Below are 22018 nucleotides of genomic sequence, written 5' to 3' on the forward strand. Positions count from 1 at the left end.
AGGAGGAGCTCTTTCCTGCACCAGATGTGGTCGAAGAGGGCACATTGCTGACCGGTGCTGGAGGAGCTCTTCTGGGAGTCAAGACGACAGGCAGGGCACTGTTTGGGCACCCCAGGTGAGTAGGCCCCAGACTCACCCAGAGTCCCCTGTTGCTCACATGTATGTGTTGATTTCTAGTAGATTCAGGCGCAGCTGGGAATTATATTGACCGTGGTTTTGCTTATAGTCTAAGGATCCCCCTTGTTCAGGTTGATAAGCCCTTCCCAGTGCACTCTTTAGATATCTGACCATTAGGGTCAGGGCTAATCAGGGAAGCCACGGCTCCACTGGACATGGTTACGCAGGGGGGGTCATGGGGAGAGAATTAGTCTCTTCCTTATCGATTCTCCTTCGTTTCCCGTGGTGCTCGGGATACCCTGGTTGACCCGTCACAACCCCAAGATTTTGTGGCAACAGAGGGCTCTGAAGGGGTAGTCAGAGGAGTGCTCAGGCAGGTGTGTAGGAGTTTCCATAGGTACAACAACGGTGGAGAGTCCAGACCAAGTCTCCACCGTGCGCATTCCCTCAGAATATGCCGATTTGGCTATCACCTTCTGTTAAAAGAAGGCGACTCAATTACCACCTCATTGACGAGGGGATTGTGCGATAATTCTCCTGGTAGACGGCGCAATTCCCAGGAGTCACGTGTATCCCCTGTCACAGGATGAGACGGTGGCTATGGAGACATATGTCTCTGAATCTCTGGGGAAGGGGTACATTCGGCCCTCCACGTCACCTGCCTCCTTGAGTTTCTTTTTTTTGTGAAGAAGAAGGAGGGAGGTCTGCGCCCCTGCATTGACTGTAGAGGTCTAAATTCCATTACAGTGGGGTACAGTTACCCGCTACCTCTCATCGCCACGGCGATTGAGTCATTTCACTGGGCACGCTTCTTCACAAAACTGGATCTCAGGAGCGCATATAACTTGGTGCGTATCTGTGAGGGAGATGAGCGGAAGACAGCGTTTAGTACCACATCAGGCAATTATGAGTACCTCGTCATGCCGTACGGGTTGAAGAATGCTCCAGCTGTCTTCCAATCCTTTGTAAACAAGATTTTCAGGTACCTGCACAGCAGGGTGTGGTGGTTTATATCGATGACATTCAGATATATTCCGCTACACACGCCGCGCATGTGTCTCTGGTGCACAGAGTACTTGGGCGAATAATGGAGCATGACCTGTACGTCAAGGCTGAGAAATGCTTGTTCTTCCAACAGGCCGTCTGCTACCTAGGATATCGCATTTCCACATCAGGGTTGGTGATGGAGTGTGACCAAATTGCAGCCGTGCGTAATTGGCTGACTCCCACCATGGTAAAGGAAGTGCAGAGATTTTTAGGGTGCAGAGATTTTTTTTTTTTGGGTGCATCATTCTCGATACTCTAAAGTGACTTTTACGCCCCTTGGGCAGGTGGCTGCTCCCATTACCTCACTGCTGAAGGGGAGACCGGTGCGTCTGCGGTGGTCGGCTGAGGCGGACAGGGCTTTTGGTTGCCTGAAGGCTCTGTTTACCTCGGCTCCCGTGCTGGCCTATTTGGATCCCTCTTTGGCATTCAGAGTGGAGGTGGACGCGTCCGAGGCTGGGATTGGAGCCGTGCTCTCACAGCGCTCGGGTACGCCACCGAAGCTCAACCCGGCGGAGTGAAACTATGACGTGGGGGACCGGGAGTTGTTGGCTGTCGTCAGGGCTCTGAAGGTGTGGAGACATTGGCTTGAGGGGGCTAAACACCCTTTTCTCATCTGGACTGACCACCGTAATCTAGAGTACATCCGGGCGGCGAGGAGACTGAACCCTGGTGGGCTATGTTTTTCACCCGGTATAGGTTTACGATGTCATATAGACCGGGTTCCCAGAATACTAAGGCGGACGCACTGTCACGACTGTATGATACAGAGGAGCGGTCCATCGATCCCACTCCCATACTTCCGGCCTCTTGTCTAGTGGCACCGGTGGTATGGGAGGTGGACGCGGACATCGAGCGGGCGTCACGTTCAGAGCCTACTCCACCTCAGTGTCCAGCTGGACGGGTGTACGTTCCGTTCAAAGTTCGTGACAGATTGATCTGGTGGGCTCACACCTTACTCTGGTCATCCGGGCATTGGTAGGACGGTGCGAAGTCTTAGTGGGAAGTACTGGTGGTCCACTTTGGCCAAGGACGTGAGGGTTTATGTTTCCTCCTGCTCGGTGTGCGCTCAGTTCAAGGATCCTAGGCACCTGCCCCAAGGGAAATTACAACCCCTTCCCATTCCACAGTGGCCTTGGTCACACCTGTCGGTGGACTTCCTGACCGATCGTCCTCCGTCACAGGGAACACCACGATCCTGGTCGTTGTGGATCGGTTTTCTAAGTCCTGTCGTCTCCTCCCTTTGCCCGGTCTCCCTACGGCCCTACAGACTGCGGAGGCCCTGTTTACACACATCTTCCGGCACTACGGGGTGCCTGAGGACATCGTTTTTGATCGGGGTCCCCAGTTCAAGACCTGGGAGGCCGCCCACGGGTGCCTGAAACGGGCTGAAGGGCGGCAGAAGGCAAGCGCTGCCCGTCACCGCAGTGAGGCCCCGGTGTTCGCACCGGGAGACCGGTTCTGCCTCTCGACCCGAAACCTGCCCCTCTGCCTGCCCTGCCGGAAGCTGGGTCCGCGGTTTGTGGGGCCATTTAAAGTCCTGGGGAGAATAAACGAGGTGTGTTACAGGTTACAGCTCGCCCTTATTACTGTATTAACCCTTCGTTTCATGTGTCTCTCTTTCAGGCCGGTGGTGACTGATCCGCTTCAAGAAGCTGAGGTGCGGGAGGTCCCTCCACCCCCCTGGACATCAAGGGGGCCCCGGGGTATGCAGTTCGGTCCATACTGGACTCAAGGCGTCAGGTGGGGGGCCTTCAGTACCTTGTGGATTGGGAAGGGGTACGGCCCGGAGGAGAGATGCTGGGTGCCGGTGGAGGACATATTAGACCCATCTCTGCCGAGGGAGATTCACCGCCTCCATCCGGATCGCCCTGCACCTCGTCCTCTGGGTCACCCTCAAGGCCGGCATTGGGAGCCGCACATCGGGGGAGAGGGGGGGTTACTGTAATAGACTTCCACCTAAGGTGGTTCCTCTCCCTGTTCGGGCGGTGCTCGGCGTCGCCGGCCTACTAGCCATCACCGATCCATGTTTCCTTTTCCGTTTGTTTTGTCTTTGGTTCATTCACACCTGGTTTTCATTTGCTTTAATTTATGTGTGTATATCTACCCCTGTTTCCCCGCTTAGGTTTGTGCGGGATCATTTTTCTTGTTGCTTGTGGAGGCTTTCCTCAGTGTATTTCGCGTGTGGTTATTATAGTAAGGTGCATTGTGTTTTTGCGCCTTACAAGAATACTGTTACTTCCCTTTGTTTTGGGGTATTGTACTGTACTGTGTTTTTGGACTTGCCCTGATTAAAATATACGCTACACTGACATCTCTGCTCTCCTGCGTTTGACTCCTCACCTACCTTCAGTGCGTAAACGCAACACCCTCTTTGTAACTGGTTACGAGCCGGTTCGTGACACTAGCAATCAGACTTCTTCTATTCACATTTCTATATTGCCAACTATTAAACTCAACTCAGCAGAAGTGAATGTCATAAATTACACTATTCAAGATCATTCTGACACATATGCTTTCTCAAGACCATAGAATTTGTCTCACGTGCACAAGATGACACCCTATATGATAGTCAGATGTACAGGAGCATGCCAGATCAGATACATCAAGTTGAAAGACACAGAAGACAGAATGATGGTGTCAGCAAGTCAGAGCATCTTTATTGTATTCACAATGGGGTCTGCTGTTGGTGTCCCATCCAGATGTAGTAGAATATGTTGTTCTGTATGTGTTAACCATAAAAATAGAATTACCAGAAAATAATTCCCCATTCAAGTCAATGTACCATGATGGGTGTCTGAGGGGTTTTAGCCATTCTAGAAAGAATAGGAGGATGATATGCACATCTTTAACTACAGTTAACCCAAGCTGGCCTAAACAAATAATACAGATAAGGAAGACAGGGATTTTTCATCTTATGATGACGTTGAATTTTAGGTTGCATGAACAAAGCACTGGGGTGCAGCAATATTCCATGTGATGGCCTCTCATTTCCTATACCCAGTCTAGCAATTATATTTGTATGGGGTTAACCCGTTGCTTACTGCAGTGCTCGCTGTGTGTGTGGGACCTTAAGAGGTGTGTTTGGTTTCACTTGAGGAGACAACCTTGCCATCCACCATTTCCTCTGTGACGATCACCACCTTGCGTGTGGTGGAGGTGGATGAGCTGGGGCCGGAGCTGGAGGAGCTGAGGCCGGAGCTGAGGCCAGAGCTGGAGGAGCTGAGGCCGGAGCTTAGGCCGGAGCTGACGCCGGAGCTAGACGAGCTGATGTGGGAGCTGGAGGAGCTGTGGCCAGATTTCGAGGAGCTAAGGCCGAGGCTGTGAGGAAGGGAAACCAATGGTGAGCATAGTTAGCATCTATGATCATAATAAGTATCTATTAAAGATCACATAGCTGATGATTCATGTCAAAAGTAACCATGGCTCATACTAAGGTCAATTTCAAATGAGCATTGTTTTTAAAGTGAAATGTTGAGGGAGACATCCAATTCCATCCTGCCTTACCCGCTAGCCTCTCCGTCCAGCAGCCTCCTGTACTCCGCAATCTCCATCTCCAGGCGTGTCTTGATGTCCAGCAGCATCTTGTACTCCTGGCCCTGGCGTTCCATGTCGCTGCGGAGAGACACTAGCTGCTCCTCCAGACTGGTCACTTGGCTCTGGAGGCGTCCCAGCTGCATTGAGTAACGGCCCTCCGTCTCCGCCAGCGTGTTCTCCAGGGAGCCTTTCTATTGGCCGGGGGATATAGAGATGATGGGTCAAAAACTGTGGGAGTAGGTTTGGAAATTGGAATGTTTACTGTAATACTGAAAAAGTTAGCTCTAGTAATTGAATGTGAAGGCAGGTAGATGTTAGCTATAGTAATGGAGTGGTGCCTGGCTACAACAACTTGAGGGATAGTGTTAGAGTCCAGGTGAAAGTGAGATACTTGAGGGATGGTAGAATGATAGAAGAGTCAAATGTTGATTATTGCAGAAAGTTGCAGAAAGTTGTGTAAGTAATGTGCCCTAAACTGTGGTCCTTGGTCAGATGTTTGTAATTACAGCTCACCATGCTGAGCTGTGACTGCAGTTCAATCTCCAGGCCCTGCAGTGTGCGACGGATCTCCGAAATCTCTGACTTGGAGGTCTGGAGAACCTCTGTGCTGGACGCCACCTCCTTGTTCAACGTCTCTGTCTGTAAAACACAATAAGTGGTCAATCATCACAGAAACAAACCAACATTTCAGCTCATAATAGAATGTGACAACATTCCTTTACTTCTAGTTGGTAACATCTACACCATGAACATAGTTTAGGGGTTCTAGAAGTTCTACCTTGGTCTGGAACCAGGCCTCCAGGTCACGCTGGTTCTTGGCACTACCGGCCTCGTACTGCTCACGAATCTCAGCCATGACTCTGGACAGGTCCTCCTGTGGTGCTGCGTCCACCTCCACGTTGATCTGTCCAGTCATCTGAGTCCTCATGGCCAGCAGCTCCTTTGGAGAAAAACATAGGGGTGAGTTTAAACAATTAAAAAGTGCCTAACCTCTGCCTGATGATAACAACTTGACCTGCCCTGTCTTCATTATACATTTGAACACCATTGCTTGATACAGATGTGCTTGAAAGCCAGCAATGGTGTTCTAGTGAAGACCCATAGCAGGTTGACATGGTCTATAGATGAAATACATTAAGGGACTGTATGGATATGTCCCATCAGCCCACACCCACCTCCTCATGGTTCTTCTTGAGATAGATGAGCTCCTCCTTCAGTCCCTCGATCTGCATCTCCAGGTCAGATCTGGCCATGGTCATCTCATCCAGCATCCTCTTCATCCCGGCGATGTCCGCCTCCACTGACTGACGCATGGCCAGCTCGTTCTCATACCTGAGAGATGGAGAGAGCTTAGGTCAAAGAACTGCCTGATTGTGTTCCTCTGTGAGAATAGCAGGGGAGTTATAGATTCTAGTATTCCATTAAGTTTGGGGAAAATAACAGAAAGTAACACCAGACTTCTGATATGTCTGTTGTGAGGGTGTGGTTAAGGTGGAGGTGAAGGGTAATGTCATTTGGTTTCTATTTTTGTAGATTCAATACAAAATGTAATAAAAAACAGTATGAGTGTTTTTACAGATTTGGGGTTATTCCATGTAGTTAATGTAATGTACGAGCAGTGTACTGTATCTGTGGATGGTGTTGGATGTACTTACTTGTTTCTGAAGTCGTCTGCAGCGAGCTTTGAGTTGTCGATGCTGAGATAGATGCTTCCGTTCAAGCAGGTGGCAGCCTGGATCTGAGAGGTGGAGGATGGCAAAACATTTCAGGATGGGGTATGCTTGTAATTTCCCACATATGCAGTACACACAAACAGTGATACCACACTGTAATCATTTAGTTCTGAGTTTCATCTGCACTGTAAATTAGAGCTCATGGAAGCATTACAGGGAACCTGTGGTCGTTATGATCGTAGAGCATGGCACCTTTTGCAATCGCCTAGGGGCTCTTAAGAGAGAGGAAAGAATAGCGTCAATTATCTGCTTTATTTTCAATGCTGCAGCTAAAAATATGCATACTGTCTTTGCATCTATCTTTTGTGCAATATCTTGGTTGAATCAATTTTGGTTGAATAAAAAAAATATGTAATTTTGCATTGTCCAATATTCATAGTCCTAACATTCATCATTGAATGCTTTCGCCATCTAGGAGACACATCACATACCTTGTCCTGAAGGTCGGCGATAGTAGCATAGAAGCCAGAGTAGTCGCGAGCGCTGGGGGACGTCTTGCTCTCAACGAACTGACGGATCTTCAGCTCCAGCTCGGCGTTGGCCGCCTCTAGCAGGCGCACCTTCTCCAAGTAGGTGGACAGGCGGTCGTTCAGGTTCTGCATTGTGGCCTTCTCATTGACCGACACATGGAGGTCGGCTCCACCGCCGCCACCACCCCCACCACCCCCACCCATGCCAAAACTAAAACCGCCACCGCCACCCCCTCCCATTCTGAAACCATAACCGCCACCACCACCACCTCCACCGCCGGAACCGAACGAGGAGCTAGAGATGCGCACCCCAGAGCCTCCTGCTCCTCCATACACACTGCCGGCCCTCATGGCAGTGACGTGGCCTCCTCCACCTCCACCACCACCACCCATCGAGGAGAAGCGGGAGGAGCCCATACCCATTCCACCTCCACCTCCAGACCTCATGGACATGGTGCCACCTCCGCCTCCACCGCTGCTGCTGTAGGACATGCTAGATCTGGAGAAGGACATGGCTGCTGAGAGCGAGTCTGCCTGCCTGGGATGAGGAGAGAGAATGTGGTGCACGGCCCAGCCACTGTTCTCTTTTATGCTGCACAGGGCAGAAGGAGGGAGGGTTGGAGATGGACATGGGTGGGAGAGGCAGAAGGGAGGAATACAGGTAAGCATTACCTCATGTAGGGCAGGGCAGGACTCCTCCACCCACTTTGACACCCTGCGGGCAGACGCTAGGATGCAGGAGATGGAGGAGGATAGATATATATGTGCTTTATGTGTGGATATTGAAAATATACTATTGCTGTGCAACTCCACCCTCCCCCATCTTGCTCTATATATGGTGTCTGCCTGCACAAACATATAAAAGTTCACACCCTGTAAACAGATGGAATTCCTCTCCCATAAATAGTGTCTGGTAGAAAGCACAGACACACCTGCTTCTATTAGCCCCAGGTAGGTCAGTCAATCAGTCAACACACACAGTTTAACTTTGACAGGTGAGCTTTTCCGTGTTTCCTGATAATATAGATTGACACAGAGAATGGCTATTTATCTGTACCTGTTATGTTACTAAGACAACAAGTTGCAAAGAAACTTCACTTCGTAGAATATGATCTATCGCTTGACACCCGGACAAAATTCTCCCTGAACAGACCTGTCTTTGTCTCACACTGATGTCTTGCAAGAAAATCTCCTGTCCTTTTCCCTAAAAGCAACAGTCCATTGTTCCTTTTATGCACATACTCAGTTTACCATTGTATTAAGTTTCACTCAACTTCATGCATTTTCCATCAACAGTAGGAGTCTGCAGGACCGACAAAAGTACCACTATATAGCCCCCATGGGATGAGTCATTACTCCAGGCATCTTACCCCAGGAAAAGAAACCTCAGATGGGATTAAAGTACCGTTCTTTTCCCTTAACACCTTGGAAGGGAACTTGGCATCTGCAACATGCAAGAACAAGCTGTTGCTTGTTTGCATATTTCCATATAACCAGAGCATTTCTTGCAGATGTATTTATATCATGCTCCAGAGGTTTCCATTTGAGTCTGACATTTAGTATGTGGAAAAGATGATTTGCATTTGGTTAATGCCAAAGAGCATTACAGCATTTATGTCCTCGTGTTAATGATTTGCAGTAGAATGGATTATAGTGGCATTGGAGGAGATGTTGCACTTTATACAGTGTACAGTTGAAGTCGGAAGTTTACATACACCATAGCCAAATACATTTAAACTCAGTTTTTCCAAACTCCTGACATTTAATCAGTTAGTTAGGATCACCGCTTTATTTTAAGAATGTGAAATGTCAGAATAATAGTAGAGAGAATGATTTATTTCAGCTTTTATTTCTTTCATCACGTTCCCAGTGGATCAGAAGTTTACATACACTCAATTTGTATTTGGAAGCATTGCCTTTAAATTGTTTAACTTAGGTCAAATGTTTCGGGTAGCCTTCCACAAGCTTCCCACAATAAGTTGGGTGAATTTTGGCCCATTCCTCCTGACAGAGCTGGTGTAACTGAGTCAGGTTTGTAGGCCTCCTTGCTCGCACACGCTTTTTCAGTTCTGCCCACACATTGAGGTAAGGGTTTTGTGATGGCCACTCCAGTACCTTGACTTTGTTGTCCTTAAGCCATTTTGCCACAACTTTGGAAGTATGCTTGGGGTCATTTTCCATTTGGAAGACCCCATGTGTTATATGACATGGCAAAGTGCAATGTCATCTCATGACTATACCTGCACTCTGCAGATGTCACGCCCTGGCTGTAGAGAGGCTTTTATTCTCTATTTTGTTTAGGCCAGGGTGTGACTAGGGTGGGAATTCTATGTTCTTTTTTCTATGTTTTTGTATTTCTTTGTTTTTGGCCAGGTATGGTTCTCGATCAGGGACAGCTGTCTATCATTCTCTCTGATTGGGAACCATACTTAGGTAGCTCTTGCCCACATGGGTTTTGTGGGTAGTTGTTTTCTGTATTGTTAGTTTCCTTACAGAACTGTTCGTTTTCCTCTTTGTTGTTTTTTGTTCTAGTGTTCTGATTTTAATAAAATATCATGAACACGTCTCATGCTGAGCCCTGTTCCAGTCATTCACAGGAAGAGGATCGTTACAGCAGACTTTTACAAACCCTCAGAAACCAGCATCTCGGTGCTGGCTGGGGATCTGGGATTGTGGGAGGTGAAGAGAATTAATAACGAATATAATCCCAGAAACCTGTATCTGGGTTGGTTCGTTCCATCAACACATCTCCTTCTCCACTAGGGGCGATAAAGTCCTAGACCACTGTTACTCTATCCGCAAGCAAGCATACAAGGCACTTTCACGTCCCCCCTTTGGAAAATCAGATAATGACTCTATATTCCTGCTTCCTATCTACAAGGTCAACCAGGAAGTATCTGTGATGCTCTCCATGGAGAAATAGTCCTCCGAATCGGAGGCTATGCTACAGGACTGCTTTGCTAGCGCTGACTGGAATATGTTCCGGTACTCCGCTGATAGCATCGACAAGCTAACCACCTCCATCAATGGCTTCATTAGGAAATACATCAGCGCCGTTGTCCCCACAGTGACGGTTCACTTCCCCAATCAAAAGCCCTGGATTAACACAGAGGTTGGCGCTAAACTAAAGAACAGGTTTACCGCACAAAGAGCTATCGCAGCCAACACCGAGGCTATGGCTGAGGACACAAAGTCCCACTACGATCTCCACCGAGCCATCAAACAAGCAAAAGAACAATATAGGAACAAGCTGGAATCCTATTACATAGACTCCGCCGCCCACCGCATGTGGCAGGGGCAATAGTCCATTACGGATTACAAAGGAAGGCCCAGCCATGATCTGCCCAATGATGCCTCTCTACCAGAAGAACTCAATTAATTTAATGCACGCTTCTACAAAAACAACACAGAGCCGTGAATGAGGGCCACCTCAGATCCGGAGGACTGGTGGATCTAGGTAATCTAGGTAAACGCTCACAAGTCCGTGAGGCTGGACAGCATTCCAGGGCACGTTCTCAGAGCATGCGCAGAACAGCCATTCTCAGCCAGTCTCTAATCCCCACATGTCTCAAGCTGACCACCATCATTCCTGTTCCCAAGAACTCTAAGCCAAACCTTGACCCAGAAAATATAAAAAACTATCGGCCTATATCAATCTTCCATTCCTCTCAAAAATTTTAGAGAAGGCTGTTGCTCAGCAACTCACTGCCTTCCTGAAGACAAACAATGTATACGAAATGCTTCAGTCTGGTTTTAGACCCTATCATAGCACTGAGACGGCACTTGTGAAGGTGGTAAATGACATTTTAATGGCATCGGACCGAGGCTCTGCATCTGTCCTCGTGCTCCTAGACCTTAGTGCCGCTTTTGATACCATCGATCACCACATTCTTTTGGAGAGATTGGAAACCCAAATTGGTCTACACGGACAAGTTCTGGCCTGGTTTAGATCTTATCTGTTGGAAAGATATCAGTTTGTCTCTGTGAATGGTTTGTCCTCTGACAAATCAACTGTAAATTTCGGTGTTCCTCAAGGTTCCGTTTTAGGACCACTATTGTTCTCACTATATATTTTACCTCTTGGGGATGTTATTCGAAAACATAATGTAAACTTTCACTGCTATGCGGATGACACACAGCTGTACATTTCAATGAAACATGGTGAAGCCCCAAAATTGCCCTCGCTAGAAGCATGTGTTTCAGACATAAGGAAGTGGATGGCTGCAAACTTTCTACTATTAAACTCGGACAAAACAGAGATGCTTGTTCTAGGTCCCAAGAAACAAAGAGATATTCTGTTGAATCTGACAATTAATCTTAATGGTTGTACAGTCGTCTCAAATAAAACTGTGAAGGACCTCGGCGTTACTCTGGACCCTGATCTCTCTTTTGAAGAACATATCAAGACCATTTCAAGGACATCTTTTTCCATCTACGTAACATTGCAAAAATCAGAAACTTTCTGTCCAAAAATGATGCAGAAAAATTAATCCATGCTTTTGTCACTTCTAGGTTAGACTACTGCAATGCTCTATTTTCCGGCTACCCGGATAAAGCACTAAATAAACTTCAGTTAGTGCTAAATACGGCTGCTAGAATCCTGACTAGAACCAAAAAATTTGATCATATTACTCCAGTGCTAGCCTCTCTACACTGGCTTCCTGTCAAAGCAAGGGCTGATTTCAAGGTTTTACTGCTAACCTACAAAGCATTACATGGGCTTGCTCCTACCTATCTCTCTGATTTGGTCCTGCCGTACATACCTACACGTACGCTACGGTCACCTCCAGGCCTCCTAATTGTCCCTAGGAATTTCTAAGCAAACAGCTGGAGGCAGGGCTTTCTCCTATAGAGCTCCATTTTTATGGAACGGTCTGCCTACCCATGTCAGAGACGCAAACTCGGTCTCAACCTTTAAGTCTTTACTGAAGACTCATCTCTTCAGTGGGTCATATGATTGAGTGTAGTCTGGCCCAGGAGTGGGAAGGTGAACGGAAAGGCTCTGGAGCAACGAACCGCCCTTGCTGTCTCTGCCTGGCCGGTTCCCCTCTTTCCACTGGGATTCTCTGCCTCTAACACTATTACAGGGGCTGGGTCACTGGCTTACTGGGGCTCTCTCATGCCGTCCCTGGAGTGGGTGCGTCACCTGAGTGGGTTGATTCACTGTTGTGGTCATCCTGTCTGGGTTGGCGCCCCCCCCCTTGGGTTGTGCCGTGGCGGAGATCTTTGTGGGCTATACTCAGCCTTGTCTCAGGATGGTAAGTTGGTGGTTGAAGATATCCCTCTAGTGGTGTGGGGCTGTGCTTTGGCAAAGTGGGTGGGGTTATATCCTTCCTGTTTGGCCCTGTCCGGGGGTGACCTCGGATGGGGCCACAGTGTCTCCTGACCCCTCCTGTCTCAGCCTCCAGTATTTATGCTGCAGTAGTTTATGTGTCGGGGGCTGGGGTCAGTTTGTTATAGAGTACTTCTCCTGTCCTATTCGGTGTCCTGTGTGAATCTAAGTGTGCGTTCTCTAATTCTCTCCTTCTCTCTTTCTTTCTCTCTCTCGGAGGACCCGAGCCCTAGGAACTCCACGACTACCTGACATGATGATTGTCCCCAGTCCACCTGGCCATGCTGCTGTTCCAGTTTCAACTGACCTGAGCCCTAGGACCATGCCCCAGGACTACCTGACATGATGACTCCTTGCTGTCCCCAGTCCACCTGGCCATGCTGCTGCTCCAGTTTCAACTTCCACCTGACTGTGCTGCTGCTCCAGTTTCAACTGTTCTGCCATTATTATTCGACCATGCTGGTCATTTATGAACATTTGAACATCTTGGCCATGTTCTGTTATAATCTCACCCGGCACAGCCAGAAGAGGACTGGCCACCCCACATAGCCTGGTTCCTCTCAGGTTTCTTCCAGGTTTTGGCCTTTCTAGGGAGTTTTTCCTAGCCACCGTGCTTCTACACCTGCATTGCTTGCTGTTTGGGGTTTTAGGCTGGGTTCCTGTACAGCACTTTGAGATAGAAGGGCTATATAAATAAATTTGATTTGATTTGATTTGATCTAAGACTACCTGCCACAATGACTATCGCCCTGTAGGACTCACATCTGTAATCATGAAGTGTTTTGAAAGGCTGGTTATGGCACACATCAACTCTATCATTCCAGACACCCTATAACCTAGACCCACTCCAATTTGCATTCTGCCCCAACAGATCCATAGATGACGCAATCTCAATTGCACTCCACATTGATTTCACCCACCTAGAAAGAGTAATACCTATGTGAGAATGCTGTTCATTGACTACAGCTCAGCGTTCATTGACTACAGCTCAGCGTTCAACACCATAGTCCCCTCCAAGCCCACAAGGAACCTGTGACTGAACACCTTCGGCAACTGGATCCTGTATTTCCTGATAGGTCGACCCAAGGTGTGAGGGTAGGCCTCCGCCACACTGATCCTCAACACGGGGGCCCCACAGGGGTGTGTGCTTAGTCCCCTCTTGTCCTTCCTGTTCACCCACGACTGCATGGCCACGCATGACTCCGAAACCCTCATCAAGTTTGCTGATGACACAATGGTGGCAGAAGAGGACTGGCCACCCCTCAAAGCCCGCTTCCTCTCTAGGTTTCTTCCTAGGTTTTGGCCTTTCTAGGGAGTTTTTCCTAGCCACCATGCTTCTACACCTGCATTGCTTGCTGTTTGTGGTTTTAGGCTGGGTTTGGCCCTGTCCGGAGGTGTCCTCGGATGGGGCCACAGTGTCTCCTGACCCCTCCTGTCTCAGCCTCCAGTATTTATGCTGCAGTAGTTTATGTGTCGGGGGGCTAGGGTCAGTTTGTTATATCTGGAGTACTTCTCCTGTCCTATTCGGTGTCCTGTGTGAATCTAAGTGTGCGTTCTCTAATTCTCCCCTTCTCTCTTTCTTTCTCTCTCTCGGAGGACCTGAGCCCTAGGACCATGCCCCAGGACTACCTGACATGATGACTCCTTGCTGTCCCCAGTCCACCTGGCTGTGCTGCTGCTCCAGTTTCAACTGTTCTGCCTTATTATTATGATTCGACCATGCTGGTCATTTATGAACATTTGAACATCTTGGCCATGTTCTGTTATAATCTCCACCCGGCACAGCTAGAAGAGGACTGGCCACCCCACATAGCCTGGTTCCTTTCTAGGTTTCTTCCTAGGTTTTGGCCTTTCTAGGGAGTTTTTCCTAGCCACCGTGCTTCTACACCTGCATTGCTTGCTGTTTGGGGTTTTAGGCTGGGTTTCTGTACAGCACTTTGAGATATCAGCTGATGTACAAAGGGCTATATAAATACATTTGATTTGATTTGATTTGGTTTCTGTACAGCACTTTGAGATATCAGCTGATGTAAGAAGGTCTATATAAATACATTTGATTTGATTTGGTAGGCCTGATCACCGGTGACTATAACACCGCCTACATGGTGGAGGTCAATGATCTGACAGCGTGGTGCCAGGACAACAACCTCTCCCTCAACATCAGTAAGACCAAGGAGCTGATCATGGACTACATGAAACAGGGGTGTGAGCACTCCCCCATTCACATCTATGGGGATGTAGTGGAGTGGGTCGAGAGCTTCAAGTTGCTCTGTGTCTAAATCAGTAAGGACTAAAAACGGCCCACACAGCCGTGAAGAAGGCATGACAGAGCGTCTTCCTCCTCAGGAGGTTGAAAAGATTTGTCACGGGCCCTCAAATCCTCAAAAAGTTATACAGCTGCACCATTGAGAGCGTCATGACTGGCTGCATCACTGCTTGGTATGGCAACTGCACCACCCTCGATCGCATGGTGCTACAGACGGTGGGGCGGACAGCCCAGTACATCCCTGGGGCCAAGCTCCCTACAATCCATGACATCTATATCAGGTGGCGTGAAAGGAAGGCTCGGAAAATTGTTGAAGACTCCAGCCACCCAAGCCATAAACTGTTCTCTCTGCTTCTGCACGGCAAGCCGTACCAGTACGTGACATCAACAGGCTCCTGAACAGCTTCTATCCCCAGCCATAAAACTGCTAAATAACTCATCTCAGTTACCCAGAGGTTTGTCATGAAAGTTTCCATTTCCTGTTTTACTTTTGGAGGGATTATGATTACCTTCTTGCCAAGGAAGGAAGCGAAGTCTCCTCCCTTGCAAATGGAAACTCTCGGCCAAAGCCCTCCCTATCATGGCTAAAAAGAAGGGGGGGGGGAATGATATAGCCAAGTTTGACTTTGTGGCTGTGGAATCTAGTGGAAACCATTTATCATCTGCACACAGGCCTGAAAATCACTGCACCAGTTTATGCACTGCCTTCGCCCCAATTCTGATTCATCCAAATAATCAATGATGAAAACAGAAAACCAGGAACTACTGCCGCTCGTAATCACATTATTCTATGTGAGCCTTGACAGATTCTTGCCGTTTCATCTGTCCATGAAAATCTGTCCATGAGATTTTACTAAAAAGCTAACAATCACTACACAGACAATCTGCATTACCCTTTGTATGTATTACTGTTATTTTATTTCTGCACTGACTCAATGCACACTCACAGGACTCTACACACTCACTCACATCGATACTCCAACAAACACACACACACACACACACATTTTGTTAATATTTGTTAGATTGCTTGTTAGATAATACTGTACTGTCGGAACTATAAGAACAAGCATTTCACTACACTCGCATGAACATCTGCTAACCAGGTGTGTGTGACAAATAAAATTGGATTTGATTTGACACACACACACACACACACACATTCATGCTGACTCTACACACATACACACACATGCACACACACACAATCACCATACACGCTGCTGCTACTCTGTTGATCAGACACAAGCAAAGAATGTTCATGTTTGACAGGAATGAACATGCAGAACCCCCCCCAGGAGAAAATATATGAAGCATGAACTATGTAAAGTGACCTCTGCCTGTCCTCTCCCCTCCAAAAAGATGACAGACCGCACATTCTAGTGTGCCATGATTATGTCCTAGCTAAATTCCCAAATCTGTCCCTCCTACCGGGATGACTATCTTTCATCCCCTCACCTCTCCACTGCAACTTTTCGTAGGTTGTTTCTATAAATAAGAATGTGTTCTCTTCTCAGTCAATTCACCTGGTAGAATAAGAGTTAAATAAACCCCTCACCTCTCAGTTTAGATTGCAGGATGTGCCTAAGGGTGGCAGGTAGCCCAGTGGTTAGAGAGGTGAGCCAGCAAACGGATTGACTACTTGTTTTTGTATGAAGTGTTGACCAGCTGAATGTACCGAGCCGTCTGTTTAAACTACTAGCACACGTCTCGGACACCCCCCAAGACATGCCACCAGAGGTCTCTTCACAATCCAAGTCCAGAACAGACTATGGGAGGCGGACAGTACTCCATAGAGCCATGACCACATGGAACTCTATTCCACATGCAAGCAGTAGAATCAGATTTTAAAAAACAAGTAAAAATGTGTCTCATGGAATAGCGGGGATTGTAAAGAGACACACATGCATACATAGTAATAGTTTTGTACGGTGGTATATGGCATTTTGTATCGTACATTTTGTATTGTCGATATGTAGTGGTGTAATAATGTACTGTTTAATCTTTCTATGTAATGTAAGTGCTTTAATGTGTTTGGACCACAGGAAGAGTAGCTGCTGCCTTGGTAATCCAAAATAAATTAAAAATTAAAAATACAGAAAACAGAATGATGGTGTCAGCAAGTCAGAGCATCTTTATTGTATTCACAATGGGGTTTGTTGTTGGTGTTCCATCCAGATGTAGTAGAATATGTTTTCTGGAGGTGTTAAAACCTCTTGCACTTAGCCATCCCGGATCCGGGATCGTGAATACAGCCTCAAGCTCATTACCATAACGCAATGTTAACTATTCATGAAAATCGCAAATGAAATGAAATAAATATGCTAGCTCTCAAGCTTAGCCTTTTGTTAACAACACTGTCATCTCAGATTTTCAAAATATGCTTCTCAACCATAGGAAAACAATAATTTGTGTAACAGTAGCTAGCTAGCGTAGCATTTAGCGTTAGCATTAGCATTAGCAGGCAACATTCTCACAAAAACCAGAAAATCATTCAAATAAAATCATTACCTTTGAAGAACTTCAGATGTTTTCAATGAGGAGACTCTCAGATAGCAAATGCTCCGTTTTTCCTGAAAGATGATTTGTTTAGGAGAAATTGCTCCGTTTGGTGCGTCACGTTTGGCTACCAAAAAAAAAACGAAAATTCAGTCTTCAAAACGCCAAACTTTTTTCCAAATTAACTCCATAATATCGACTGAAACATGACAAACGTTGTTTAGAACCAATCCTCAAGGTGTTTTTCACATATCTCTTCAATGATATATCGTTCGTGGAAGTGTGCTTTCCCCTCTGAATCCCAGGAGAAAATGCCTGCAGTTGAAGATTACGCACCAATTTACACAAAGGACACCGGGCGGACCCATGGTAAATGTAGTCTCTTATGGCCAATCTTCCAATGATATGCCTACAAATACGTCACAATGCTGCAGACACCTTGGACAAACGGCACAAAGCTTAAGCTCGTTCATGGCACATTCACAACCATATAAGGAGACAATGAAAAACAGAGCCTCAGAAATTCTGCTGATTTCCTGTTTGAGGTTTCATCTTGGTTTCTCCTGTAGCATGAGTTCTGTGGCACTGACAGATAATATCTTTGCAGTTTTGGAAACCTTAGAGTGTTTTCTTTCCAAAGCTGCCAATTATATGCATAGTCGAGCATCTTTTCGTGACAAAATATTGCGCTTAAAACGGGCACGTTTTTTATCCATAAATTCAAAGAGCGCCCCCTATATCCAAGAAGTTGTTAACCATAGAAATAGAATTACCAGAAAAGAAAACCCATTGAAGTCAATGTTCCATGATGGGTGTCTGAGGGGCTTGAGCCATTCCAGAAAGAATAGGAGGATGGTATGGACACCCCATACTAGAGTTAAACAGAGCTAGCTGCCCTTAACAAAAAACAAAGATAATGAAGATCGTCGTTTCAGGTGAATATTCCCTTTGTATAAGTTGAAACGTATTTTAGGTTGCATGAATAAAGCAATGGGGAGCAGCAATATTCCATGTGCTGGCCTCTCATTTCCTATACCCATTCTACTAATTATATTTCAATGGTGTTAACCCGTTACCTACACCTTGCCGTCCACCATTTCCTCTGTGACAATCACCATCTTGCGTGTGGTGGAGGTGGAGGAGCTGGGGCCGGAACTGCAGGAGCTGAGGCAGAGGCTGTGAGGAAGGGAAACCAATGATTAGCATAGTTAGCATCTATGAAAGTTGTAGAAAGTTGTGTAAGTAATGCCCCCTAATGTGTGGTCTGTGAAAATAATTACGGCTCACCATGCTGATGGAGTGGTGCCTGGCTACAACAACTTGAGGGATAGTGTTAAGAGTCCAGGTGAAAGTGAGATACTTGAGGGATGGTAGAGAATGATGAAAGAGTCAAATGTTGATTATTCATAAAAGTTGCAGAATGTTGTGTAAGTAATGTGCCCTAAACTGTGGTCCTTGGTCAGATGTTTGTAATTACAGCTCACCATGCTGAGCTGTGACTGCAGTTCAATCTCCAGGCCCTGCAGTGTGCGACGGAACTCCGAAATCTCTGCGTTGGAGGTCTGGAGAACCTCTGTGCTGGACGCTACCTCCTTGTTCAACGTCTCTGTCTGTAAAACACAATAAGTGGTCAATCATCACAGAAACAAACCAACATTTCAGCTCATGATAGAATGTGACAATGTTACCAACTAGAAGTAAAGGACATCTACACCATGAACACAGTTTAGGGGTTCTAGAAGTTCTACCGTGGTCTGGAACCAGGCCTCCAGGTCACGCTGGACTCGTATTGGATCTCAGACATGACTCTGGACAGGTCCTCCTGTGGTGCTGTGTCCACCTCCACGTTGATCTGTCCAGTCATCTCCATCCTCATGGCCAGCAGCTCCTGTGGAGAAACACATGGTGATGAGTTTAAAGGATTAAGACGTGACTAACCTCTGCCTGATGGTAACAACTTGACCTGCCCTCTGTCTTCATTATGAATTTGAACACCATTGCTTATCACAGATGTGCTTGAAAGCCACCACCACCCCCTCCCATGATGAAACCATAACCGCCACCGCCGCTGCCACCCCTTCCCATGCCAAAACCTTAACCGCCACCACCACAGGTTAGTCGAGGTAATTTGTAAATTTGGGGGTAGAAGCAACCTCTTGAGCCTACTTGAGACGCAGACGTCCCACCTAGAGCTCTGGAAATGCAAATGCGCTACGCTACACGCTAATAGTATTAGTTAAAACGCAAACGTTCATTAAAATACACATGCTTGGTATTGAAATAAAGCTACAGTCGTTGTGAATCTAGCCACCGAGTCAGATTTTTAAAATGCTTTTCGGCGAAAGCATGAGAAGCTATTATCTGATAGCATGCAACACCCCAAAAGACCCGTAGGGGATGTAAACAAAAGAATTAGCATAGTCGGCGCTACACAAACCGCACAATAAAATATAAAACATTAATTACCTTTGACCATCTTCTTTCTTGGCACACCTTGATGTCCCATAATCAATACTGGTTTTTTTTTTTGATTAAATCGGTCCATATATAGCCTAGATATCGATCTATGAAGACTGTGTGATAAACGGAAAAAAATAGCGTTTCATAACGTAACGTCATTTTTTAAAAGTTAAAAATTCGACGATAAACTTTCACAAAACACTTGAAATACCTTTCTAATGCAACTTTAGGTATAACTACACGTTAATAAGCTATAAAAATCATCAGGAGGCGATGTAAATTCGATAGTTGGTCGTGTGGAAAAAATGTCCGGAAAAACACAGAGACAATGCCTCAGGTTGGTGGTCGGAGGGAATCGGTTCCCTTTGGCCGGATCTACCAAGAATCAAATCAGAATCAAATGAGGAGACTCTATACATCCTGTGGAAGCTGTAGGTACTGCAAGCTCGGCCTCATTTAATACGGTTCACCTTTAAAAATTGGTTGAAGTGGCGCATGGATATTTTTTTCCATCTCCAGTGATCAGATTTTCCTGCGCTTTTCGATGAAACAGACGTTCTGTTATAGTCACAGCCGTGATTTAAACAGTTTTGGAAACGTCTGAGTGTTTTCTATCCACACATACTAATCATATGCATATAATATATTCCTGGCCTGAGTAGCAGGACGCCAAAATGTTGCGCGATTTTTAACAGAATTTCCGAAAAAGTAGGGGGAGGCTTAACAGGTTTTAAGGAGCCTTTTGGTCCAAGACTTTGCGCTCCGGTGTCGCTTGCCGAGAGAACAGTCTATGACTTCGGTTTCTGGATTATTTGACAATTTTTGGGGCCGTCCTCTGACACAGCCTAGTATATACTGTAGGTCCTGGATGTCAGGAAGCTTGGCCCCAGTGATGTACTGGGCTGTACGCACTACCCTCTGTAGCGCCTTACGGTCAGATGCTGAGCAGTTGCCATACCAGGCGGTGATGCAACCGGTCATCACCGCCTGTCCTTTTCCTTAAACTTAACAGCCCATTGTTGCTTCATAGTGTTTGTGATTTTATGCATAGACTCAGGTACCATTATATTAAGTTTCACTTAACGTTATGCATTTTCAATCCACTGTAGTTGTCTCCAGCTCCAACAAAAGTAGTTTTCCTTCCCCTTACCAACTTTATAGCACCATGGGAGGAGTCATTACACCAGGCATTGTACCCCATGAAAAATCACCCCAGATGTGATTAATGATAGAACGTACTGTTCTTTTCCCTTAACACCTTGGCAAGGAATTTGGCATCTGCAGCGTGCAAGAACAAGCTATTGCTTGTTTGCATATTTCCATACAACCAGAGCATGCTCCAGATGTTGCCATTTGAGTCCCATGTTCTGTATGTGGGAAAGTTGATTTGCACTTGGTTAAAGCCCATGAGCATTGCAGAAGTTATGTTCTCATGTTAATGATTTGCAGTAGAATGGATTATTGTGACACTGGTGGAGATGTTGCACTACAAACAGCTATTGCCTTTAAGTCAACACGGCCTAACTAGAATATGTAACAAAAAAGTTACATTTAACCTTTGTTGGGTAAATTGTCACCATAGCTGACATATTATTAACATGCAAGTTGCAGTGATATCTCACTGGGCTCACCATGTCTTTTCTGTGACGAACACGAGGGAGACAGAGAGCTGGTTTCAAGCACAGGGCACAGCAGATGTTTAATGTAAAGGAACATAGCAGGAGGCAGGTAGCTGGGTCCAGGGGCAGGCAGCAGGTCATACACAGGTGGTCCAAAAAGTCAACAGTACAGGCAGGGAAAAGGCTAGTAAACATAGTCCGGGAGATCAGGAAATATGTAGATAACAGGAAATCTGATAGGCTAAAGTACAGGTAAAAGGCATCGTTAGTGAGGCAGGCAAAAACTATCATACATAGGAGGATTAAGTCATGCGAAAACCAGCGCTCCAAATAGAAGTGTGTCAAAAACAAACAATACTTCACAATGATTGGGTGCAAAGAGCTGAACTAAATAGTGTGTGATAATGACATACAGGTGTGTGAATAGGTGATCAGAATTAGGTTGATAGGGATCTGGAGAGTGAGCTGTGTGCAGGGGATCTATGTGTTTGAGAGTGTGAGCTGGAAAGTGGCCTGGGAAGTGAGCTACATTCAGGGGATCTACGCGTATGAGAGTGTGAGTTGGAAGCAGACGTTACAATTGCAACATGAACAATTGGGTGATATTTGGTTGAGATGTTGATCAATGAGATTATAACCCATTGAAAAAGACAAACGACAGTTTGTTGAATTCCCAATGTGTTATCACTATGCTTTCAACCATCCAAAAACAGTGGAAAAACATGGTCAGATATTTTGTTTAGTTGTCACCTTAATGTGTTATATCTGCACTTTCAACCGTTTAGCACAAGGTTCAAATGGCAAAACAATGACAGAAATGTTGTGTATTTGTACAACTCAATGTGTTGTCACTGTGCTTCGTCTAATAGCACAACCAAATGAGCTGAATTGCAGTTTGCATTAAAAGTACACGGTGCAAGCAAGGGCAGACTAGAACCAGA

General features: G+C 46.3%; 1 protein-coding gene and 1 pseudogene across 2 annotated transcripts; both read right to left on the reverse strand.

The window, feature by feature from the left end:
• Positions 1-3793: 3793 nt before the first annotated feature.
• Positions 3794-7471, reverse strand: LOC112245704 (keratin, type I cytoskeletal 13-like). Of its 2 annotated transcripts, XM_042302823.1 has the most exons (8): positions 6863-7471; positions 6354-6436; positions 5874-6030; positions 5477-5638; positions 5212-5337; positions 4669-4889; positions 4422-4482; positions 3794-4364 (listed from the first exon to the last, which is right to left on the reverse strand). In XM_042302823.1, the coding sequence occupies exons 1-8, from the start codon at positions 7412-7414 to the stop codon at positions 4233-4235; spliced, it is 1494 nt and encodes a 497-aa protein (XP_042158757.1). In that variant the 5' UTR covers positions 7415-7471; the 3' UTR covers positions 3794-4232. The 2 variants fall into 2 exon arrangements, with proteins under 2 accessions (XP_042158757.1, XP_024269609.2); XM_024413841.2 differs by having other exon boundaries at positions 3794-4482.
• A 10238-nt stretch (positions 7472-17709) lies between these two features.
• LOC112245705 lies at positions 17710-19008 on the reverse strand (annotated as a pseudogene).
• Between the last annotated feature and the right edge of the window lie 3010 nt (positions 19009-22018).

Source organism: Oncorhynchus tshawytscha, linkage group LG02 (assembly GCF_018296145.1).
Source record: "Oncorhynchus tshawytscha isolate Ot180627B linkage group LG02, Otsh_v2.0, whole genome shotgun sequence".
NCBI lineage: Eukaryota > Metazoa > Chordata > Actinopteri > Salmoniformes > Salmonidae > Oncorhynchus > Oncorhynchus tshawytscha.

Excerpts from the sequence above, each read along its gene's own strand:
- LOC112245704 (XM_024413841.2), bottom strand. The coding sequence starts at position 7,414 with ATGTCCTTCTCCAGATCTAGCATGTCCTACAGCAGCAGCGGTGGAGGC. Across the intron at positions 6,031-6,353 it reads GCAGACGACTTCAGAAACAA|GTATGAGAACGAGCTGGCCA; the intron begins GTAAGTACATCC and ends TCCATCTCTCAG. Across the intron at positions 4,483-4,668 it reads CTGGACGGAGAGGCTAGCGG|CCTCGGCCTTAGCTCCTCGA; the intron begins GTAAGGCAGGAT and ends CCTTCCTCACAG.